This window comes from Protopterus annectens, chromosome 12.part0 (assembly GCF_019279795.1).
Source record: "Protopterus annectens isolate FY-2018-M chromosome 12.part0, PAN1.0, whole genome shotgun sequence".
In the NCBI taxonomy this organism is placed as follows: Eukaryota; Metazoa; Chordata; order Ceratodontiformes; family Protopteridae; genus Protopterus; species Protopterus annectens.
The window spans coordinates 1,185,005,380-1,185,023,296 of NC_056746.1; the positions used below are offsets into that span (position 1 = coordinate 1,185,005,380).

General features: G+C 38.3%; 1 protein-coding gene across 2 annotated transcripts in view; it reads right to left on the reverse strand.

The window, feature by feature from the left end:
- LOC122817075 (phospholipid transfer protein) overlaps nucleotides 1-17,917 on the reverse strand; it is a 257,047-nt gene that overhangs the window by 26,574 nt on the left and 212,556 nt on the right. For both annotated transcript variants that reach the window (XM_044090228.1, XM_044090227.1), the window contains exons 13-14: nucleotides 14,990-15,032; nucleotides 12,185-12,248 (exon numbers count right to left, since the gene is read on the reverse strand). In XM_044090228.1, coding sequence (XP_043946163.1) covers nucleotides 12,185-12,248; nucleotides 14,990-15,032 — 107 coding nt within the window. The remainder of the gene's footprint in view (nucleotides 1-12,184; nucleotides 12,249-14,989; nucleotides 15,033-17,917) is intronic.

Below are 17,917 nucleotides of genomic sequence, written 5' to 3' on the forward strand. Positions count from 1 at the left end.
GTGGTTGCATCCTGCCTAAACACTAATTCATTACTACACTATAATCTTCTTTTATTAAATACTCTGCATCTCCTTTAAACATGTATAATGATGTAAAAAAAGGTGAGCAAAATACATGCTGCCTTTGTTTGGACTATACAGAGATCTGCATTTCCAAGTGACTTGTGAAGTTACGAATTTGCTTAAAACACAAATGCCATCCTTCCCAGAGATTTAAAAAAGAACTAGACCTCTGGCAGGAAGGGCTGCTGTCAAAAGGTATTGTTTCCATGATGCAGCAAATTGTGATTCAGAGACACGTCACACTGAGGAAAGACCTCATAATGAGCTAATTTGCATGTCTCTGAATCACCCTTAACTACCACGAGTGCAAAGCAATACTTTCCTATGGAAGTTAGCACAGACAGCCTATGTATGGAACTAGCACAGGCATCCTCTCATTCTCTCTCTTACATGCATACACACATTCATACACATAAGCAGACACACACACACACACACACACACACACACACACACACACACACACACACAGAAACACGTGCACCCACTCCAACAAACCTTTTACTTGTCCTGAGTTAACAGAATGTCCTTGATGTCTCTTCCTTTTTTTTCTGCTAGCCTTGGCAAATCCAGGATTCTTACACTCAATCAAGGATGCTAAACATTAGAGTTTCATGCTTCTTATTGCTTGTAATGTGCATTGTGATGTTAAACCTGTTGCTCTATGAACTTTTTGAATGAGTTCATCTACTATTTTAAAAAATCTCCCTGCTTTTGTTTTGTGTTCCTTCCTGCTTTGTCCTGAAGCCCCCAGCCACTTGGGTGCACCTTCATCCCTCAAAACTTGACCTTCAGATGAGATGTTAAACCGAGATGCCATTTGCTTGAGCTGGTGGTAGCTTAGGTGGATGTAAAAAATCCCAGGGCACCTACTGAAAAGAGTAGGGGAAGCTCCTTGATGCCCTGGTCAAATTTCATCCAGTAGTATAACTACTACCTTGGATCACCTTCCCTGAAAAGAGGCCAAAAGGACTAGCCTTGTCAACAAAGGATAGATGCAAATAAATAAATAAATGGTCCCTGACTTTACAGGATGCTCCTGCTGTAGCCTTTTGCAGGTGCCCTGTTCTTTGTAAATCATATATTGTTGCAATTGTTGAATAATGCCAGACATTACAGTTTCATGCTTATTATTGTTTTTTTTTTTTTAAACAAACAAAAAAAAAAACAACTACACTAACTAATCATTGAGCATAACTGGCTAAGGCAAATCCTTTCTGTGTGAAGGATATATGGTTTAAGCTTCCCTCCTTTTACTTTAATTGTTTTCTTTTTTATTATAGACTTACATTATTAGAGAAGTACCTCTGGTGTCTAGTGGTGGACAGAAGACTAACGAGCCATGTGTGTGAGTGCCAGAAATACAGGGCTTAAATCTTTTTGAGTGCCTTCAGGAAACACTATATAGATTATCATTGGTATGTAGTATTTCCTCCACCCCATGTCTTTCTGCAAAACTTTATTCTACTAAGTTTTAAGTGACTTGAAGGCAAGATATAAAGAGTTATCGCTGATGTTTAGTACCCCCTGACTCACGCCTTTTGCTCAGAATTCCTTTTTCTATTAATCATTAAGTGCCTTTAAGGCAAGATATAAAGAGTTATCGCTGATGTTTAGTGCCCCCTGACTCACGCCTTTTGCGCAGAATTCATTTTTCTATTAATCGTTAAGTGCCTTTAAGGCAAGATATAAAGAGTTATCGCTGATGTTTAGTGCCCCCTGACTCACTCCTTTTGCGCAGAATTCCATTTTCTATTAATCGTTAAGTGCCTTTAAGGCAAGATATAAAGAGTTATCGCTGATGTTTAGTGCCCCCTGACTCACGCCTTTTGCGCAGAATTCCTTTTTCTATTAATCATTAAGTACCTTTAAGGCATGATATAAAGAGTTATCGCTGATGTTTAGTGCCCCCTGACTCATGCCTTTTGTGCAGAATTCCTTTTTCTATTAATCATTAAGTGCCTTTAAGGCAAGATATAAAGAGTTATCGCTGATGTTTAGTGCCCCCTGACTCACGCCTTTTGCGCAGAATTCCTTTTTATATTAATCGTTAAGTGCCTTTAAGGCAAGATATAAAGAGTTATCGCTGATGTTTAGTGCCCCCTGACTCACGCCTTTTGCACAGAATTCCTTTTTCTATTAATCATTAAGTACCTTTAAGGCATGATATAAAGAGTTATCACTGATGTTTAGTGCCCCCTGACTCATGCCTTTTGCGCAGAATTCCTTTTTCTATTAATTGTTAAGTGCCTTTAAGGCATGATATAAAGAGTTATTGCTGATGTTTAGTGCCCCCTGACTCACGCCTTTTGCACAGAATTCCTTTTTCTATTAATCATTAAGTACCTTTAAGGCATGATATAAAGAGTTATCACTGATGTTTAGTGCCCCCTGACTCATGCCTTTTGCGCAGAATTCCTTTTTCTATTAATCGTTAAGTGCCTTTAAGGCATGATATAAAGAGTTGCAGGATTTGCTCTTTGGTCTAGGAGAGTGTGGAAGTATGAAAGCCCCCCCCCACACACACACACACATACACACACACATTCATGCACATACTCATAACTCCCCCACCCAACTGCACTCATGAACATACTCACCCATTCTCACACACACACACACACACACACACACACACACACACACACACACACACACACACACACACACACACCACTACCTGTCCACTAACTAGCTGGCATTTACCCCAAATATGATACAGTGAACACATGCTTTTGGCTGTGTTCAATAACACAGGTGGCTGATCTATATTAAACCGCTGAACATGTCTCTGAATTATTTGTCTGAATAAATACCTTACCACATCCATTTTCAGGGGAGAGTACTGGGCTGATTAGCACTGGGTCCGTCCCTGGAATGCCTCATTACCATTTGCTGTGAGCCACGGAAACAGCTTACCTTTCTGGTGCAGCACCATTGTAAGGCTGTCTTTGAACTGGAAATAGTTACCAAGAGGTGTACAGCATGAGTACATCTCACTGTACCCTTTCTGAATCTGGGCCCTTAGCACTCCCTGTTCATTTTAGTTTCATTATTAGCCTTTCATGCATCATTAAAACGTCCTCCACTTTTAAAACTGAAGCTAAGCTTTTGATTATTTGCCCATTCCATAGATTTACAGTACACCTAGCATGTTTGTAAGCAATTTTAACTTCCTGCAACATCACAATATTTGCTTTACATAGCTGGAAAAAATATCAGATATGCATCTTCTGAAGTGACTTTGCATCTCCTGCGTTAAAAGTAACAAACTATGTAACATTAGACACTAATAACACTTGAAACAATCGACTAAAGTATATGTTATTGAAACAACTTTAAAAATGATTAACAGTGTATATTTATAGACTGAAAGTGATTACATGTTGCATAGGATAAACCTAATATGCTCTATATGATAGTCACAGTGATGCCAACTCAGGTAGTTTACTGTTGCAGACAGGAATCTTCCATCAGTGCTATACTAGGCCAAAAAACAAAACCACACCTGTTCACACATATTAGGCCAAAAAACAAAACTACACCTGTTCACACGTACTAGGGGAAAAAAAAAAAAAACCACACCTGTTTACACATATTAGGCAAAAAAAAACAAAAAACAAAACCACACCTGTTCAGACATACTAGGCCAAAAAAAAAACAAAAAAAACAAAAAACACTCCTGTTCAGACATACTAAGCCAAAAAAAAGAAAAACACACACACACATGTTCACACATATTTGGCCCCAAAAAACACACCTGTTCACACATACTAGGCCAAAAAAACAATACCACACCTGTTCACACATACTAGGCCAAAAAAAAAAAACAAAACCACACCTATTCACACAGTCATGCAAGCATTAACATGCACTTACTTTTGCTGGGAAGATATGCTTTTTCCTCCAGTTGTCTTCTTGAATACTTTTGCTCTTAACCTCAGAGGCTTATGAGTTCTTATCTAGATGAGTTGTGCCACACTTTCAACTGCCACATCTTCTTCAATTCCTCCCTCATCTTTGACTGGCAGCCCTCATCTCTGTTTGCTGTTGAAACCTCATGGTAAACAATTTCCCTGATTTATTTTGAGATGGCAGTTGCAATGATCTGGAGAAGCAAATGCAGTTGCATCTCCAGTAGATATAACTTATAACTCTCATCCCCTCCATTTCAGCTTGTGGAAGATACAGCTAGTGAGGACAGAAAAATTTAACTTTCTAGGCAGTGCTGTGTCTTTTTCCTTGTGCTGTCTTCTGCAACAGTGTCACTGTTTGCCTGGTTCCAAACTTATTCTATTAGGCACCTGGGTTTTGATTATGTTTTCCTGCATGAAAGGCATAGCTGTCGCTGGTGTAGCAAAGACTTTGAATTAATTTCCCCATTTAATATGGAGTTCAGCTAGGTATCTCAGCAGTGTAGCTTTAAGATTGTTAAAGCAGAGTTTCAAACCTCTACACTGGCTCATCTTCTGAGTGATAAATGCACTCAGAAGGTGGGGCTGTGTAGGAGTTTAAAACTCTGCAAAGTCTTGATTAAGTTTTACCTTGTGTTCTTCCATCATGAATGGTCTTCTTTCTCTTGTTGTTTGCATCAGGAGTTCTTTATTTTTAAAGGTAAGAAGTTAGAAAATTATTTGGTGTGGTTCACATGGTTCTTGTTTAAAACTTCTGAGAGCATGGTATGCACACTCTACTTAAAGTCAGCCAAGTGTTAACCCAAGGGCTTTTGGTAAGTGCAGTTGAAGGTATCTTATTAAATCTGTTCCTTCAGTGCAGAAGTATATAATTGTATAGAGTCCTACCATGCCTTGAATAGATAATAAGACCCATTAAGTCTCATTACATTGTCCAAGTACAGCCAGAGCTTCCTGAGGACTTGATGCAGCCAGTGTGTATGGAGAAACGTCTCAGGCACAGAAGCTCCATTTGTATGTTGGACCTGGTATTGCAGGCAGGGAACCTTGCCTTCAATACCATCTCTGACTTACAGGTGGAGATAGAAAGGCATGAGCCCATCTGACACAATGGCTTTATCTGTATGGTGGACTGGTGAATGCAGGCATGATGGCCATGCTTAATCACATCCTAGAAGAGGGAAAGCTTTACTGGGACACTAATCCACCAGGAATTTAATTATATTAATAATCCTAGAGAGGTTTGGGGAATACCTCATAGTATGCACAGGTGTACACATACATGGGCACAGGCACCTGACATGGACTTCCACCTCCTGTACTACAGCTCCACCTATATTTAGAGCTAGGGACTGCTACAGTTTGGCTTTCTACCAGGCACTGCCTACAATAAATAGCCCCACTTACAGCTGTTGCTATAGCTTTGTTAAAAATGCCCACAGACATAATGGAATTTTCCGTATAATCAGCCTTGTATAATATATAACACTTACTTTGGTCAGTGTAGCAAGCACAATTCCTCTTTTGGAATCAGGCATGGGGTTTTGGCAGCCATATTAGCTTACGCTGAATGGCGACTGCAAGAGCCTTGTCTTTCAGAATCAGGCATGGAGTAACTGCTCACACCCAAAACATTTTGGAATCCAAGTCAGCCTTCCCTTTTGGAAAATTCTAAGATGAAAAACAGAGAATGTGTGCCAATGTAGAATATAAAAGAGAGCCAGACACATACCTATATCAGTGCATTTCTGTATAAGACTGTGCTGGCACATAAAAGGAAATAATAAACCATTGCTTTTGTGAATGTTGGCTGGTTAATAACATTGGTCAGGTGGGTATAACCCAAATGTAAGGATTTACCATTACACTGACCTTCTGGAACATGCACTGTTATAAGTACATTCGAGCATACCTGTACTTTCTGTATTAACCATTTGCCACACAAATTTTTTATGAGCACACTGCAAAATATGAAAATACAAACTGCACCAGACTGCTGATTAAATATGCCAAGATTGTGTCAATCATGCATGCATATATGCTGCTTTCGCAAGATAGTGTGCATCATCTTTGATTCAGTACTCCCATTTATAACCTCAGGTACTGCTGTTCATTACTTTTTGCAGCTTGGCATTTATGTATCTGCTTGTTTGTTAACCAGGAAGATGCAGTTGCCATGTGAATGCTTTACGGGCACAATGTAGGCCAAGAAATAAGCAGGCAAGATACTAAATTCACTGCACATTATGAAATTAAGGTGAGCAAAGTAGAAGGTAAAGTTCAGCTCAGGAAAATGACATCAGTTTTATATATATGTATATAAACTGATAGCTAATTTTATATATATATATATATATATATATATATATATATATATATATATATATATATATATATATATAAAGGTTAATTACATATGCTGCAAGTCTGAAATTACAACTCTAGAACACAAACACAATGCCTAACACTTTCTCATGTCTAGTAAGTTTTGTGAGGCAGTTCTATGTAAAATGCCAGTGTGGCTTATGTTCTGGGTAAGCATGCAGCTCTGGCTTTAGCACATTCTTTTTATTGTACCGTAGATTGGTTATAGCATAGAAGGCTATGCAGGAAGCTGATACAGGTACCAGCTTAGACCCTATATCACTTCAGAAGAGAATGTCACTGGTCAGATATCCTGGGCATGTTACCTTTGCATGAGATTCACACTTCTGAGATGTTTTAAATTCCTGAATAAAGGAACCTGGGCTTAAATCATTCATTTTTTACTTTAACTAAAGGAAATATACTGCCGTCCAAATCACAGAATTCCAGTAATAATGAGACAGTATGTAAAACACCATACTATAATCGTTAAGTCAGGTAAGAATAATTAAAAGGGAGTTCATAAGTCAAAGTCATCTGCATGGAGTATGTGTGTATGCGTGTATGGGGGGGGGGAATCACCCAAGAGAAAATGAGCACCAAAGTCATTTTCAGTGGAATTCATTTTGGTCTCAGAATGTGGTAAATCCCTCTACAATAGTCAGGCACCCTTAGTATTTATTTTATTTATTTTAATACATATTAATGCAAGTATTTTTTTATTTGTTTATTTAAAGAAGCCACAGTGGTAAGGTCTTCTTAAGACACGAATTACAAAGTGGCAGATCCATTTATGGCTACCTAGAGTTGTCGGATGTTGTTTTTACTGGCTTGAATAACAAAAAGAAGGCAATATTCCAGCTGTGTAAGAATGACAGAATCATTTGGGGGGGCATGTATAGGTGTTTTAGTTTATGCTGCTCGCTACCTGTGCATTTCTCATCAACTGTGCCCACATGCTCGTAGAAGATGTAAGACAGACAGACACACAAAGAGAGAGAGAGAGAGACCGACAGGATAAGACAAATATGAGGTCATTTAAACAAGAATAATAACTCTGGAATAGACTGAGTTGGGCAGAGAAGCCAACCAACATAGCATTAGTGGTTTGCCAGATTTACCTGGAGCTTGATCTGAATGCATTAAGACTTTTTCAAACTCAATTGTTATAGCACTGCATTGATGAGGACCTTTTTCTAAGCTTGTGAAACATCTTCCAGCATGATTAGCTGAATCAAACGTGCAGCAAACTAACAAAAACAGCTCTGGTAGGAGGCCAATGGCACAGTTTGGAGGTAGGTGTGTACCAGGCAGACTGTAACTGCACAGGTGCTGTACCTGACACAAGGCTGCATCAAGTCTGATCTAGGATACCTTATGATAAGGCAAAGTCTGCAAGCTGGCTAATGACAGCTCTGTTTACTACTTTGTTTATAATGGACAGTTGAGAAAGAGGCCTGTAATTCTGAGCTAACTGTAGAATCAATACTCTTGGGAAGGGTATGACTCTTATATAACTTCCAGATGCCTGTGAAAACTGAATGTCTAAGAAGACAGATCAGTGATGTGGGTGAGAATGTTACTAATGTAATTATAGGTCAGTTTTAGAAATCTGGGGAGAAGGTTATCCTCTGCAGAAGTGCTATAGTTTGGCAGACTGAGCTCAGTTGCTTAACTTGACCTTGTCTCTCCTTCCTTTCAGTACTGCTCCTCTCTCTTCAGTAAAAATATGCATTAAATTCTCTTCCTGTGACCTCAGAGATAACAATAAGCTGTCATTACCTATGACAGACCACCACTTGAGTAAACTACTGGTGATAAAAGCTTCCATAAATTAGTTCCAGCTTCTGGAACCAACTGTCACAAAACATTAAGGAAAAAACACTCTACCTTCAAAAGGAAAAAGAAAAAAGAAATAAAATACAACCTAAAAGAAAGTAGCAAATGCAATTGTTTTGCAGATAATGAGTAACCAAGAAAACTTTCACAAAAATAACAATAAAACACCAACACATTAAAGGTAACATCTAAATATCTAGTTTATGACAACACATACCTCTTAGCCTCTTAGTGCAATAAAAATGGGCAAAGTCTGACAAAATGGGGGACATATACCCAAAAATAGGGACATATTTTAAATATTGCTTTTATAAATTTAGAAAGTATCTAGAGTAACAGGGTTTGTTTTAACATACATTTTCTGAAGGATATGAAGTCTGAAACTTAAATGTATGTCCTTATTTAGTGATTTCAATCCTCAGATCATCCCAGTGATTTGCCAGAAAATCACAAATTTTATGAAGAACAACAAAAATATGAGCCAAAAATCTAGGTGGACCTTATTAAACAGTAGCCATAGGAATATTTCTGTGTGTGACATACTTAACCCCAGATAGCAAAAACAAAAAATACATAAACACTTTTACACTGAGGAGTTACTAGCATTTCAATAAAGCTGGGAAGTTATTAACGTGCTTCCACAAATTAACTGCCAGCTTTCATTAACATTAATCTCCAGTCATCTATGTCATATATCTTCTCATTTTCCTTGGCTCTGCACCTAGGGAGCATAGGCATTGGGCATCAGGGTGCTTCTTCTGAAACCAGCCAGTCTAACTGTGATCAAAGTTTAAGTGCATCTACTTTATTTATAGAATCTGGGATTCATAAAGATCAATTTCATAGCACATAGTGATACAAAGCCATAAGCTAATCTGCACCGTGGAACAACACTAGCAGTGTGACACTGTAAATCTTGAATGTCACATTATGAATACCACTGCAAATTGCAAGCTGGAATGGAAATAAATATTCCTCTATACTTCATTTACAGTTGATTTTTAAATGTTTGGGGTGCACAGCATTGATGCTACTATTCATCATAATATTATGTTGGTTAGCCAGGTACTGCTGCTGCCATAGCAGCTCAGTGTCCACTACTCTGTAGCAGCTCAGTGTCCACTACTCTGTAGCTTAAGTAATGAACTTTATCACTGATTGATAGTGTTGTGGGGGGCAGCTGTACCTCCAAGTGCATCCTCAGCACCTATTCTCCCCTTGACCCCACCTGTGCTGCTGTGGTAAGCAGGTTGCTTTGTGTCCCACCTGGCTACATCAGATTGCGCAATGTTTACTATGCGATAAAAGTCTGGTGGTAAGCAAAGCAGTTGTATAATGCAGCATATTCAATAACTTCACCTGCACTTCTGAGTTATACTTACAAAAACCTATCAACTCATCTCTGTAATTCAACACAGCAAGTGCTGTGTAAAGGTTCTTCCATTAAACCACACCTGTCCATAGAGGGATGTTTCTGTATATTAATACAACACTAAATGTTATATATGAGTAGCAAGTCTGTAATGCTGAGTAAAGTCTTGTGCTATACAATAAGAGATTATTTAGGAAATCCAGTAATCTTTAACAAGCAGGTAACACTAGGTCCAAAAACTGTTGAAGACTTGCCCTACTACAAAGGTTAAGTCAGCTTGTCACATAGCTTCTCTTGCAAATGCACTTCAAACCATTCAGTCTGCTCTGTGCTATGTTATCTTTAGCCTTTATCCATCTCTCCAGCTGAAAATTCCTGGTCTTGATGCTACAGTATTCAATATAGTGTCCCCACTCCCCAAAAAAGAAAAAGAAAAAAGTAGCAGCATTTCCTTCTTTCCGTTCATCAGATACCTAAAAGTCCATCATCACAAGAAAACTAGAGTAGATTCATGACAGGAGAACAACCTGAGGCAGTAGAAATCCACACTGTACACCATTTACTCTATACAATTTCATCAACGAGTAGAATGTTCAAAATTAACATCTTTGTGTGAAATATACAAGATGTTAGTCTTGTTTACTAATTATTTATGTCTTTACATACTTTAAAATCTTGTCTGACAACTTTACATTATAATATTATAAATGACAAGAAACTATCTTAACTTGCAACATTTACTGTATATACTGTTCATAATCAATATCTTGTTACTGTATTAAAGCCAACAACCTGTAATGTTGTTTACTACTGATGCAACTTTGTATCTCTATTTATCACGTACATGATGTGGAGCTTTTCTCCCCGGGCAGCCGCTGAAAAAGGACCTGTTGGAATTTCCCGGTAAACAAATGTAAAATAAAAATACAAAAAAAAAATAAATTATTATTTTGCAGGAAAGGTAAACATTTAGGAAGCAGGATTTCATAGGTAAAACAGGGTACTACAACAGAAAGCTCAGTTGCAGAGTTTAAGGAGACAAATATCCCATAGTGCTGTGTCACTCTTTTGGAAGGGGAGGCTTCCTATGACTGTTTTCTTCTGACCTGCAAATACCACATAATACTGACTATAGGAATTAAAGAAAGGTTAGCAATTACTCTTGATGGATAAAGGTCAGTTTGTCAACAAGTATACGGTCATAGCCCTTTCAGCTGAAACAAACAAAAGTGAATAAACTAGCTTTGAAAAATGTTCTTTCTAGGGGGAAAATGCCACCCCAAAACACTCATGCATGTTGGCTCATGTGGTTCATTTGCTTTGACTTTATCGACCTCAGTCAAATGGTCATGACCAATTAAACAGACACTACTTTGGACACTACTGTGCCATTGTGCTCAACTGACCAAACCATACACTAACATACTGGTGACCAAACCATACACTTGCATACTGATGACCAAACCATACACTAGCATACTGGTGACCAAACCATACACTAGCATACTGGTGGGCTGTTAGGAAAAGATGAGGTAAACCTCACCATAACGGCACACAAACAGCTGGCTACTGTGTACGTCCCACTGTCAGCCAACCAATCCACAGCAGGCTCAGTCCATTAGGGAATCACATTGCCATGCTGAACATTTGCTATGGGTAAACTGGGCAACTGAAATATAGGATTTGTGCACACCCTTAATCATGTCAGGATGGCTCAGCAGAGAGTGTGTGTGCTTCACAGACCCAAGGTCGGGAGCTTAGTCCTAATCTCCATTTACTGTCTGTCTGGTATTGGCAAGTTTCTTTTCTAGTTACTTTGGTTTCCAACTGCCATTCAATGCCAGCAAGGTTGGATGGCTACCCCATACTGTCTGCATATATTTAATTTACCCCTACACTTGAATCTAAGGTCAAGTTTGAGGAGTGTCTGCCCTCAGCTGGTTCACTTACCTGAGTATTAACTTAAAAGTCTTTTTCAAGGTTATGTGAAAAGTATAGCCGTTGTCTATTTTATGCCATAACAAGCAGTACGATTCTAAAGTGCATTTGATTCTGCAAGTCTTTGTTGGGCTTCTGATATCTGTCTGGAAGGATACAGAGCATGCCAAACTGTCCATACACAGGAGAATGCTCCTATCATTACATGCTACACATGTCAGTACTTTGGAAATGCACAAGATATGCTTCGTTTGAGGTTAACAGGTTATTTCTTTGATCGACCGCAATGCCAGCTTTGGCTGTAAGAAACCGAAACTGTGCTGGGGGAAATGGCTTGTGTTGTCCTGGTAGAATAAAGCATGACTTTTCTTTTTTTTTTTATACCTTATGCCACTCTGTCTGCCCTTCTGTAACCTACAGCAGTTTAATAAGTTTAATAGCATCTGTTTTCTGACAGGTCACAACTAATATTTCTCAGCAGACTCATTATGACAATGACAGATCACTAAGATGGCTATGTAATCCTTAAGAGCCTGCAGACACTGTGGCTATATTTAGGAAACTGATCACATCTTCGGGTTACATGAAGAACTATTTAGAAACTATAGAAAATATTCAAGTCTTGGTGTTGTACCCAAAAATCATTAAATGGAAATGAGAATTGTATCACATAGCAAGTTCAGAAAATACCTACCATTCAGAAGTGGCACAATGCTGATCTGAAGTAATGTTTTCAATGGAGTCTGCAGTGGAATTAACTAGAAAAAAATCAAATGTGAGAATCAATGAATGTTTTGCAGGAAATGTGCTACTGAAAAATGCATACTGGGCTACTTTGTCAGTGAGTGTATCTGAGTTTGATGGTGATAAACAAAGACTGACAGTTTCACAGAAAATGTAAGAAAGGAGCTTGAGTCATACATTGGGCAAGCTATTTAAGTACTGTGCAACCCTGTACTTGTTACAGTGGTGAGTCAGTAAAGTCTGGGCATAAACAGAGGAGCTACCTTCTCTTACATGGGAGAAGTTACTGTGAATGTGTACATGAGCCCTAGTGGAACAGGTACAAAATGCACCAGTATTATCAACATGCTTTGTCTCCCTGGGATACCAGAAAAATAGCTTTAGGGTCAACAGCAGTAACTAACTGTTAGGCAATTTATATAAGACTCATAGGTAAACATTTGGCAGGGCAAGTGATTTGTGGTGGTCACTCTACTGCTGGCATCACCAGATACCCTTCCATAGGGGAAGGATACATATGTTCAAGTGTGGGTGGTTTGAGAAGCAGGTTAGCTGGATAATTCATGAGGCACCAAGCTGGGAGTTCTTCCTTAAATGAGCAAGTGTTACAAAGCTTAAAAGCTGCATAGGGATCTTTCTTCAGGGTCTAGAATAGATAATGCATTTAGGTTATAGCTAGTGGCAACCAGTCTATTGTATTAGCCTAAAATACTACAGAATGTACTTAAAACAGCCAAGCACTATCACATTTGTCAGCAGACAAAGTCAGAAAAATAAAGCCTCATTCTGTAAGCTTGAGACAGTCTTATACAGTTTTGCTGCTGCCTGACAGAATAAACTGTCATGTTCCCTTCTGCTGAATTTACCATCGCTGCCAATGTGTTTAATGTACCCAGTCTCATCCTTTCTACCCAACATCCATATTTACTACTATTTGGAGCTGACTCTAGGGAGAAAATAAATGCTTAAAGACTCTGGAATGAATTCATATGATGCCATTTAATGTACAAGGTGGTATGCAGCCACTCCACAATGTGCCACTCATCCTACAAATATATCTAGTTTTTCCTTTGCTTACTTATGACACATCTCAGTGTCCAACAGAAATACGGATAGTGAATTACAGTATAATGTTGGGACACTTCCCCAGTAAGTCACTGAATATGGATAGTCAGTTATAACATAATGCCAGGATACTTCCCCAGTAAGTCACTGAATATGGATAGTTATAACATAATGCCAGGATACTTCCCCAGTAAGTCACTGAATATGGATAGTCAGTTATAACATAATGCCAGGATACTTCTCCAGTAAGTCACTGAATATGGATAGTCAGTTATAATATAATGCCAGGATACTTCCCCAGTAAGTTACTGAATAGGGATAGTCAGTTATAATATAATGCCAGGATACTTCCCCAGTAAGTCACTGAATGTGGCTAGTCAGTTGTAACATAATGCCAGGATACTTCCCCAGTAAGTCACTGAATATGGATAGTCAGTTATAACATAATGCCAGAATACGTCCCCAGTAAGTCACTGAATATGGATAGTCAATTATAATATAATACCAAGATACTTCCCCAGTAACTCACTGAATATGGATAGTCAGTTATAACATAATGCCAGGATACTTCCCCAGTAAGTCACTGAATATGGATAGTCAGTTATAACATAATGCCAGGATACATCCCCTGTAAGCCACTGCAACTCGTTCCAGTGAGGACCCAAATACAGTGTGCTCCTTCCAGCATGTTATTGTACCTTTCCAGGGGTAAACCAATCTCAGCATGTTACTGTACCCTATTCCATCAATAGCCCACTCTGTCCTCACCAAGTTATTGCCCCTTGTTTTACTAATGGCACAAACACAGTTTGTTTTCAGCATGTCACTGCACGTTGCTTCACAATTAAAGCAACCTCATTATGTTACTACACCTTTTCCATTTATACTGTTTTTTACTCTGTTCTTTTTCACCACTCTGTTGCACTGCAAACCCAAACTCAGTGTATTTCCCTTAGTTTGTTACATTGCCTTGACTAATGCTTAAACAATCGTAGCATGCTCTCCTTAGCATGTCAATGTCCTTGTTCTGCTGATAAATTGATTTAGCTTTTAGCACATTAGTGTGTTTTGCTTCTACTGGGTGTATGGCTGCAGTAACCAGCAAATGTTGCTACAGTGTCTCTAAAAGCATCTGAGTGAACTCTCAGGCGTCCTCTAAGAGTCTGGTGTGATTGGCTGTTCAACAAATAGATCACTTGTGCATACAAACAAATCAAGTGTCAGTGAAGTAAATATGGAGCCCTATTAGTAGTGCCCTAAGATGAAACAGAACACAGAACACTGATTCATTTGGAAACCTGAATGACATGCTCATCTGAAAAGGTGGGGAATAACTCATTCATATAAACACTCATCAGCTTTCCTTTTTAAAATTATTTAATAACATATATATTACACACACATACACACACACACACATATATATATATTTATATATATATATATATATATATTTTTTTTTTTTATTATTCTATTATACAGCTCCATACAGTAGCACCCCACACACAAATACACCTATAAATACTTATTCATCATCAAAATTTTTTGTTTGATGAAACTGTCAGTTTGCATATATACATACTGTTGGAAAGTCAGTGTTTGAATAATAAAACTGTCAGTCTGCACATGTGATTACTGTTAGAAATGTGATGGATGAACATTGAAATTGTCAGTTTGCATGTATACTTACTGCTAGCGATTCCAGAGTAGACTGATTGGAGAATATTTTAAATCTGCAGATAAATACATACAGAGTGGTAGAGTTATCACATTCATTTAAAGAACAATAAAACCAATACAATAAAAAGGCTGTAATCGGGTCTAATTATTTTTTTTTTTCCTTTTTTAAGATTTGGCATATTGTATTACACTCTTTTGCACTCTTCTGGCATGTTAGCCAAGGCACAATGCTGGCTGGTCTTGCCATAGGTTAATTTGCCTGCATCCTAGTCTATTTTTCATTTGCAGAATACAAGGTAAAAATTCCCCTCCAACCAGATCATCTTGAACCCATGTGCACCTTTTCTCTATGTAAGGCAAATAATGACAGAGGCAAGAGCTACTGCCCTCCTTCCCCCTTTGAGAAGCTATCCTCTCACATAATTATTGCACCCCCCCCCCCCAAGGCAGTCTCAGCATGTGCAATCCCAGATTTCAATGTGAACCAACAATATCAGCATGCCAGATAACTAATACTTCCTAATCCATGCCACCATCTTTTGTGATCTTATACAAATAGTGACAGAGCCCAGTAGGCCTAATCCTCTTCCCCCACCCTTTTTCTGGCAATAGTCTGTGTTGACTTTATAGGCACAAACCAACCAGAAATATGTGGTCTCAGTATTTTCAAACAGCCTTGGTCACCACTACCCTGTCTTTAGGAATGCTAAAATGAATTAACAATTGTTATCTGTTGGTCTGTTACCATGTTCAAATATATTTTTTATACGAAGCACTTAGTGAATTGGATTGAAATGAAGTTCTTGCTTTTCAACATTTTGAGTGCACTCTCCATATTCCATCAAATATATCACTCAGCATACAGAAAAGAATCGTTCTTAATATCTACTTTGTTTACTAACATACCCATACTCAGGTATGACTCAGGTGACACAGAGAGCTTAGAATGTGAGCCGTAGTTCCTGTGGTACAGGATTTGATTCCCAGAGCCCTCATTTGCCTACTCTGTGACCTTGAACAAGTCATTTAACCAGACATTACTCCTAGGTTGTCCTTGAAAAGGGAGTGTTTCCAAAGGGCTTACCTGGTTAAACTGGGTACGAACAGTGGCTATCTGATAAAAAGACACAAGTAACAAATGCAACAAAAAAAAAAATAAAAAAGAGAGAGAGATTTCAAATCTGCAAGACAAAAGAGAGCGAGAAAGCACAGACCATATGCATGCGACCATCGAAATGTGTACTACAGTTATATTTTGGCAGTACTGAGTCACTTAGTTGGTGGGCACAACCACACTGTCACCTTCTGTCTCCCTGCAGTGGATGCTTTTAAAGTGCATATTATACTGTCAGACCAATGTGCATTCTTGTGGTAATTGGCGAATTAGTCCAAGAACTTAAATAACTTTGATAATGCTGAGACCATTTCTACTGAGACAGATGAAAGAAAGATTTTCAAATAAATGATACTCAGAAAACCAGAAGAAATACAAAACCAGAATAATCAGTTTTCAGAGTACATAAGAATTGTTTGGTGAAGGCAGTTTACCTGTTTCCACATCTACTCATCAGGTAAGTTGGAGATCCTACTTAACTGTCAGCATTTCTCGATATACCTTATGAGAACTGTTCTATGTCTGTTTGCTGTGTTTTTGAATTCCATTACTGCGCCTGTACCAGCAATCCTATATCTTCAGACTTAGTATAGCAGTACTATATGACTGAATCTTCAGACCGGTCTCATTTGCACTCTTCACGAGCCTACATTTAGCAACAGCACACTGCATCAACACAGTGGACATACAGCCTGTACAAACACACATGCATGCATGTTCACACACAAGAAGACACACATATACACGTGTGTGTGTATATATATATATATATATATATATATATATATATATATCTATATATATATATATACACACGCACATAGACACTCTCTCTCTCTCTCTTTCTTCTATACTGTTGCATTAACACATACACACACTGTATTTTAAATAGGGCCTGGTCTCCCTGTAGTACTTACTGTGTGATATGGTCCCACACTTCCTGCTTAACTATCTGCCTCTGAAGTCATCATGCCAAAGAGGAAAGGACATGGTACCTCTTAGGGCTTTATTGGATTTTCCATTAGATAATCTGAGATCGAACCATACAGCCATTGAGGGGTGACTTGGCCATACCTTAACCAAGCGTTAATAAGTAGTATGCCCCCCCCCCCCTTCGTACTGTGTCTACTTCTCATGCCTCTCTGTTTTCAACAGAGTCCCAGCTGAACCCTGTGGATTTCCTTCAGGTAATTATAGTTTTGTGATTTCTACCCCCAAATCATTGCTATTTCCTGTAATCACACATATTAAGCTCTTCTGGTCTCCCTGTTTATAGCTTCTGATATAGACCATGCAGCATTTCTGATGTTCTGTTCTGAACTGTCTCTATCCTCATTATAATTTATGATAATGAGGTCTCCTGGCATACCTCTCAACTGTCCAGATTTATGCCTAATATTTTTGCTGTGTTTATCATACAATTTGTGATTTTCTAGCAAATTAGTAGAGATTAAAGTCACTAAATAATGAAAGAAAAATGAGTTTCAGACTTCATATCCTTCAGAAAAATGCATGTTAATGCAAACCTGTTCTTCTAGAAGCTTTCTAAGTTTATAAGAGCAATAATTAAAGTATATCCCTAATTTTGGTATTTTGCTTGCCCATTATTTTAAATTTTGTCCAGCTTTCTTGCACTAACTGATTGAGAGCTCCAAGGCAGCATATACTATTCCAGATGCAATCTTACTGAATGCCTCATACCAGAGTAATAAATTCCTATTTTCTATTGGTACAGCCTCTTTAGTATTTCACCAACATTCGTTGCTGATTTCTGTCTGCTTATTTACCTTCAAGTCATGATACAGTTATGCCAGCTGCTTTTTC